Genomic DNA, 8,109 nt, shown 5'->3' on the forward strand with positions numbered 1-8,109 from the left:
TTCTAGCTGGTGTGGACAGTTAAGTTCTAGTCTCTTAGCAACTTTCACGTTTATAATCGTTTTGTTGTCGATAATCCCCGTACTGTGTATTAGGTCTCCAGGACTGACTTCTCTGCTAGTTGTGAGTACGTACCTTAAATAGCATCTCTCGCATTCCCCTAGCTAGTCACCATTTTACCCTCTGCTTTTACGATTTCACTGTTTTTAGATTTCACATATGAGAGAGATCATACAGTACTTGTCTTTCTCTGACTTACCTTGTCCTGAGAAGTAAAGGGTGCTGGAACCAGCAGAATTTCCCAGACACGTCGGATGTAAATGTTTTTATACCATGAAAGGAAAAGCTGAGACAGGTGTCTGCAGATGGACTAAAATACACTCAAGATAAAGGGAGGGATTCTGTTGAGGACCTAGAAGGGATTCAGGAGGCAAAGCCAAAACCAGGGAATATCACAGAATGCACAGCCCAGTGCTGGGAGCTCAAGCACTTGAGTGAAGTTCAGCTTCACTTAAGACTGTGGAGCAAGTGCGTGTTGCCCTCGGGTCCTGTTTTAAGTCTTAGCCTTAATCTTTAGGCTCTCGTCATCCCTCGGTATTTCAGCAACAACCAGTCAGCTGCTGCTCCTGTGCAGAATTCTTACCCCAGCAGCTAGATCCAGCCACGTATGTAAAGATACAAATATATTTAAAGCGGAGACCAGGAGAAACTTCCTTCCATTGGGAAATGGAGTTGTTAGGGACTTTGGAAAGAGGAACAGTGTTTTTGGAAAGCCTCTCTGTTTGGAAATAATTTGGAAATAATTTTCCTGTTTCTGAATTCTGTTTAGCTTGAACTTGAGAAGCAGAAATTGCGAGAAGAGCAAGAAAATGCCCCAGAGTTTGTGAAGGTTAAAGGCAATCTCAGAAGAACAGGCCAAGAAGTGGCGCAAGCCCAGGAGTCGTAGGTCCAGGCTGCAGAGACCGCGCACCAGCCCAGCGCACACAAAAAGTGTGTGCAGGGGCCTCCCCAGTACTTAACCTCAGGGCCAAAGCCCCTGGAGAGAATCCCAGCCAGCAGAGAACTGTTACTTTGAAAAGAGTTTGGTTTTGGTTTTCCTACCATCCGGGTTGGATCGGTTACACCTGTGACTGTTGCAGTTCCTATTCGCCAAATGAAGGACGTTGCCCAGCACTTAAGTTGGGATAATGGACCTGTGTGTTCAAAGACTTAAAAAATAACAACAACAAGAAAAAAAGGAAGAGGACACTGGCATAAATTCCTGAGAGTTGCACTACTTGGTTTTTCTTTCAAGCCAAGTTTAGTGGGGCACAGAGCCTTTTTTCTTTTCAAATGTAAAGAAAATGTGTTTCGTTCTTCCTTTAGTTACCCATTCAGTAATTTAGATCGCGCAGAAATGCGTTTGATCTGTTATATCCACTGTTTGTAAATTCTGTTTTCTTGTCTATTTACACTTTCACCCACGTTAGGCTTAACACCAGAGAATGTTAATATTCATGTTGAACACAGTTCTTACCTTTGTCGGCATTAAGATTCAGAAATAGAGTGAGGAACTTTAAAAATATGGGAACAAAGAGATACATAAACAAGACTACGTAAACGTCTGTCTTGATCTTATTTCCGTTCCTGTTGGTTCCCTGATGCTTCACGGTGACCTTCTACTTCAGGGAAGGTCCATCATATAAATCCATGTCTTGCTTTGATAACTGTTAGGGGGTTGGTTTTGTTTTATTTTGTTGTTAAGTTTCTTGCTCAGCCACGCCTTTTATGTGAAATAATCTCCCACTCCTTCGAGGAATAAAAACTAGTCCGTATAACCCAACCTCAGTGTCAAAAGTAGAGGGTCCAAATCTTTTGGTTTCTCCTGAGAGCAGTGTGGGGAAAGCTCCCATGTGGAGCTGTGAAGGAAGAGTTCTCTGGGTATTTTAATGTGAATCAAATGTAGATTGGTCTCAAGGAGGCCCATTTGGAAGATATATAGCATTTATACATTTTTAATATTATTTGAAGCCAACCTTTGAAATTTTCTGATTAATGGTCACCTAGCTCTTTGCCCTTTTTTCTTGTGAAGAAAGGCTAGTTCACCACTACCTTAGTGATGGTGATGCGTTCGTAAGGATGATGTTGTGACTACTGTTGATCTCTCAGGAACAGCTGAGGGGAAGGGGAGGCTGCTTGGTTGGTGCTCTCCAGCTGGCATGCTGTACTCCACGTGTGAGCCCTGCGTTACCAACTACAGCCAGATTCTTAACGCAAAATCCCTTTTCTATTGCCGGGATGGGCAGGGGGACGTTCTGCTTGGGGTGGTCTAGAAGAATTTGTGTGGATTCAGTATGTTCTTTGTAGAAACGGTTCAGCCGGTAATTCCTACATTGAAGGCTCTTCTTTTTTTCTTTTTTTTTTTTTGCGGTACGCGGGCCTCTCACTGTTGTGGCCTCTCCCGTTGTGGAGCACAGGCTCCGGACGCGCAGGCTCAGCGGCCATGGCTCATGGGCCCAGCCGCTCCGCGGCATGTGGGATCTTCCCGGACCGGGGCACGAACCCGCGTCCCCTGCATCGGCAGGCGGACTCTCAACCACTACGCCACCAGGGAAGCCCCGAAGGCTCTTCTTATAATTTCTTTCAAGAGTCATAGAAAGCTGGATCCTGAGCTTTTGAATCCTCAACAAGCCTAAGTAGAAAGTAGCTTTCTATGGGAATTCTGTAGTTTTCATGGTTGGTGATTAGGCTCCTGTTCACCCCTAATGTGGACAGGACAAAAGTAAATGCATAGATAATATACTGCTAGTCATAGAACATGTTGATTACACCTGAAACGGATTATTTCTCTCATCAGCAAGTATTATTTGAATAAAATATGAGGTGCTTAAGGTACAATGTTGCTCTATCATAATTTACTTTTGAAGGATGGAATGGTAACTATTTTTTTCCATCCTTCTTCCTTTTCAGAGAGGAAAGAGCATTAACTGATCATCTTGAAAGTACGTTTCCGATTGTACGTTGACTACAGTTCTGCCCCTGTGCATGTGGACTAGTGATGCAATTTGTAAAATGAAGATTCAGGAGTAGCTCATAGCCTTGAATCCAACCGGATATGTAAGATCTTTAGATTCTGTATCCTTGAAGCAATTCTGCCACTTGATAAAATTCTCAAGGGCCCTAACAGGCTCCCTTAGAAAGACCAATTCTGTTCCTAGAATTTACCTAGAATGCATTCTCCACTGGGAAAAAATAAATTCCAAGAGTGTTTCCCTCCCAGTCTCACTCACAAATCTGCAAAATTATTAGTGGTTAGCAGTCCAAGGTTTGGCCAAAAGAAGACTTGTAAATAGTGTCAAGCGATGTCTCCTCACTAGACAGTGGAATGTCCAGATAGAAAAGCTCTTTGAAATTGCCAGGCCAGCTCAGCTTATAAGCCTGAGTTTAAAAAGGCATCATTCTCCCTCCACACTTTCATACTGTACAGTCCAGACCCCTAGGACTCATGAACATCCAAGCAGTTTTGTGCTTTGAGCCAATTTTTGAGAAAAATGGCTCTGTTTTTCCACTCTGCGGTTTTCTTAAAATAGCTCCGTGTTTTCTAGTCTCCGAGTAGCGTTGCTTTCTAAGCTATCACAGTTGACTTTATTCTTCTACTCTGAAAAATTCTGACTTGTTTGAGTGTATATAATATATATAAAGGGAGCCTTAATGGATTTGTTTTCATAATTTAATATTTTTTGTATTTGCTCTTGTATAATTGTTTTTAATGGAAAGTATTATAGAATTGAGGGTGGAATTCTTAGAACCAAAGTTATTCTTAATAAAAATCACCACACGCTTGGACCATGCACCCGTGTTTGGCTGATGTGTTTAAGACGGTTGTGTGGAATTGGAGGGGATTGGGTGCTGTGTTCGATTCAAGGCTTAGAAGGTGGTTCGAGGCTTTCCCTCTGATGCCTTCCCCCCAAATCAGTTATGTCCTCTCGCCTTGTGTCAGTCAAGGCTGATGATTTATTCTGTCAAAGCAAATTCATGCTAAGGTGTTATGCTACACGTTGCTTAGAATATGTGGTATTTTAGCAACAGCCGTCCGTGCTACAGATCAAAGTATGCTGAATTTTAGGTAGCTTGGTAGGACAGTGGGAGGTATATTTTGGGAAGGACCGTTTTTTAGTGCTTGTGAGCACACATGACATGCCATAAGTATGACCATGAAATTATTTTGCTTATTCAGCTAAATTAACTTCATCCTCAAAGAAGTCACTTTGGGAAGCTGTACACATGACTGCATTATACTGTTGGTAGAAATAGCTTGGAGAGTGAAGTTTCTATACTTTGTCCTTATTTTCCACCCCCAAATTACTACTGAGCTTAGTCACCCAACTCCTAATGTCTTTGGAGTCTTTTGAAAAATTAAATCTACTCAGAGCAGTGAAGATTTGCTATGTCTAGGGTTTATACCATGAACTCCAAAGACCAATGAAGAAGGTGGGCTCCAAAAATAATTTGAAAAGTGGAATAACAAGGCAATTTTCCAAGGTGACAGTTTTGAGGCTGTCAGTCCATTTCATTGGACCACTGTATGTTCCCTACAATAGTAGTCATAGACTTGAAAGAAGACAGAGGTCAATTAATATGTTTGGTAAGACTTAAAATGCTACAGTACAGCTAAAAGAAGTATTAGAATACTACTTCGAGGCTTACATTTACTAGTATAATGAAAAATGAAGTGTTTTATTCTAAGGTTTTAGGGTAAATAAAATCTTTATGAGCTAGCCTCACAGTCTCACAATTATAATTTCTACTTTTTTTTCCCAGGTGAGAAAATGCAGTCTGATTATCAACTGGGGATGTTGTGGAACATCTTCCCACTTGCCCTTAGATTTCCCAGCAAGATGGTAATGCCAACCAGAGTCTGGTATGCCTTATCGATACCTTATATAATTAGTAGGATCATACTGGGAATTTTTTCTACTAAGAATCATCAAGTGAATTCTCTGAGACATTTGGTTCTGTATTTTCTTGAACATACTGTTGTGTTCTTCTAAATTTGTTATTTCTATGCTCATGCCTCCTTTTCCACTTGGTTATTATGTGTGACCACTGCTGATGATTACTCTTCTGTGCTATAGTTTCCAGTGTGAACCAACAAACCCAGTTGTCTATCAGCTGGTGAATGGATAAGCAAAATATGGTATGTCCATGCAATGGAATATTATTCAGCCATGAAAAGGAACATAGTACTTATACATGCTTCAGTATGAACAAACGTCAGAAACATTATGCTAAATGAAAAGAGGCAGACACAAAAGACACATAGTGTACAGTTACATCCATATGCAATGTCCAGAGTAGATAGAACTATAGGGACAGAAAGCAGAATAGTGGTTGCCTAGGGCTGGGGGCGGGTATGGTGAATGAGTACAAATGGGCATGAGGTTTCTTTTGGGGGATGATAGAAATGATTTAAAGTAAAATTGTGGTGATAGTCATACAACTCTTTAAATATACTAGTAATCATATAAACATAAATCTACTAATACCTTAAAATGGGTAACTTTTATGGGATGTGAGTTATACCTCAGTCAAGCTTTTAAAAATGTACATATCCTTTGAATGCACAATTAGATTTCCAGGAATTTGGCCTTCAGAAGTATTTATCTGCACGAAGATTGTTGTTCAAAGATATTGCAGCATTTCTCATAATTTCTCAACCCAACTATATTTTAGTAGTTTACTAGATTGAGTATAATACATCTGTATTCCTTATTATGGGCTATAATGCATATCTTTTAAAATAATAAGGTATTATTATTTTATTTTACAGAAATAAGACTTTGAAGCTATACTATTATATAAAAAAGCAAGCTACAGGACAACACATGTAATATAATCCCATTTACATGAAAAAATTAAAAGTGTATCCATACATCTATATAAATGCTTATCGATAAGACGGGATGTTTACCTATCATGTAAACAGTAGTCACTTCTGGGGAAGGGAAAGGAATTGGGGTCAGAAAGGGGGGATTCCTAGTTTAATTTGTGTATTTTTATATTTTTAATAATTTTACACAATTAAAGTGTGTTCTTGACCTACCGGTGTTTAAAATGGCATAAGAAGCAAAGAAAAAGCTTGGGGAAAAAAATGTGTGCTTCATACAAAATCGTCTCTTAAAAATGAAATGATATTCATGTCATAATTATTTATGTGTTGAGCACATGTATGGTGAAAAATTACAACAGAATGATTTCAGCATTTCCAAAAAGCAAAGTAAAAGTGAATCCGTTTTAAGAAACTGTCAAGAATCCAATTATTTTAAGCACACAGACCTGTAATTGAAGCAGAATCAAAGGAAAAGAGGAGCCAGGGAAGGAATAAAGAGAAGCAAGGGCTCCAGAATGGCAGTGAGGAACATATCAGTTCTTTGTCGGCCCCCCAGTGATGAACCAGAGACCTAAGCCGGGGCTCCTTGTACGAGATCCAGTTGTAGGCTTCACCATGAAAACTCTGCCCTTTAAATGTTTCCTCTGCTACTGGAATTTAAGGTAGTGTGGCTACAATATTGGTTTTTCCTACTGTTGTTTTTGTTGGCTGAGGTCAAGGGGACTGGAAAGGTGGGGACATGCAGCTTGGTAATGAATTACTGATACCCTGTGCACACAGTGCCTTGGGGGAGCTTTAGGTTGGCCTATCACAGTCTTCTTGGGACGTATTCTCTCTTGGATGATAGTGAAACTTCTGTCTACCTTCTCCCTTCCAGGTGAAGCCTTCATCCTATTACTAAGAATATTTTATTTCTCTTTCTGTTTCTTCTGGATGAAGGAGGGTTACCATTAAAGCTTAGACTCAGCCATAAAAAAAGAATGAAATCATGCCATTTACAGCAACATGGATGGACCTAGATATTTTCATACTAAGTGAAGTAAGTCAGACAGAGAAAGACAAATATTATATAACACTTAACACGTAGAATCTAAAAATTAGTACAAATGAATCTCTATACAAAACAGAAACAGTCTCACAGATGTAGAAAACAAACTTCTGATTACAAAAGTAGAAGGGGGAGAGGGATAAATTGAGACATGGGAGTAACAGATGCACAGTATCATATAAAATAGATGAACAACAAGGATCTGTTATTTAGCACAGGGAACTATATTCAGTATCTTGCAATAAACTATAATGGAAAAGTATAGAAAAAAGATATATACATATATATGTGTAACTGAATCACTTTGCTGTGCATCTGAAACTAACACAATATTGTACATCAACTATACTTCAATAAAAATAAATAAGTAAAATTTTTTAAAATGATTTAAGCTAGCCAAAAAAAGAAAAAAAAAAAAAGATTTTGGCTAGCCAAAAGAGGAGCTAGCCAAGAACTGGAGAAATGCTGGCCTTTTACAAAGGGCTAATAGGCACTGGGATGGAGGCTGGCTTAGAATAGAATTTACGTCAGAGAACGTAGGGTGCAGCGTCAATTGTCCTGACTTCACTGTTGAAGTGGGAGGTGTGATCACATGGGTACCACCTTGGTCATTTGCCCACAGTTACTTACTCATTCAAGAGGTTTCAGGAAACCATCACACCTGTGTCAGCCAGGTACCAGCGAAGAGGGGGCAACACGACCAAAACATCTACTGCAAGCCAGGGGGGCAAAATCTTACACAGTGAACTGAGAACCAGAGTCGGGTTCATGGATAACCTCTTTAGGGCTGGTAGCCAACCTAGGGCCTTCATGAGGAGAAAATTCACTGTGTAAACTCAAATGAGCGAAGGCAATTTTCTGGTCAAAACTTGTGAATTGGCTTTAATTTGATGAGCTGTTTGTCCCCATTTCTCTTTCCTTCCTTAGTGATTTCAGTGTTTCTCAAAGATGCCAGCTCAGTCAACTGAAAGTACTTAACCGAAGATATTTACAAGATATCTTGCTAGAAGCTGGTTCCAGCCCTTGGGGTGTTTATAATCTTGTTCAGAGATAAGACATTGCTTAGGATGTAACAAATAATAACAAGCATTAAATTAAATGAACTGCCACAAGAATGCTGAGAAGATAAGACCTATAGGAGCAAATTAAGAAAAGAAAAGAAATACACTAAATCATGTGGGTTTACTGCTACGT

At 39.7% G+C, this 8,109-nt stretch overlaps 1 protein-coding gene across 5 annotated transcripts in view; it reads left to right on the top strand.

Moving 5' to 3' along the window:
- FAM107B (family with sequence similarity 107 member B) overlaps positions 1 to 3,828 on the top strand; it is a 219,831-nt gene extending 216,003 nt beyond the window's left edge. For all 5 annotated transcript variants that reach the window (XM_030832444.2, XM_030832445.3, XM_070044736.1 and 2 more), the window contains one exon: positions 828 to 3,828. In XM_030832444.2, the coding sequence (XP_030688304.1) occupies positions 828 to 944 (117 nt within the window). In that variant the 3' untranslated portion in view covers positions 945 to 3,828. The remainder of the gene's footprint in view (positions 1 to 827) is intronic.
- The last annotated feature ends 4,281 nt before the right edge of the window (positions 3,829 to 8,109 follow it).

This window comes from Globicephala melas, chromosome 2 (assembly GCF_963455315.2).
Source record: "Globicephala melas chromosome 2, mGloMel1.2, whole genome shotgun sequence".
Lineage (NCBI taxonomy): Eukaryota > Metazoa > Chordata > Mammalia > Artiodactyla > Delphinidae > Globicephala > Globicephala melas.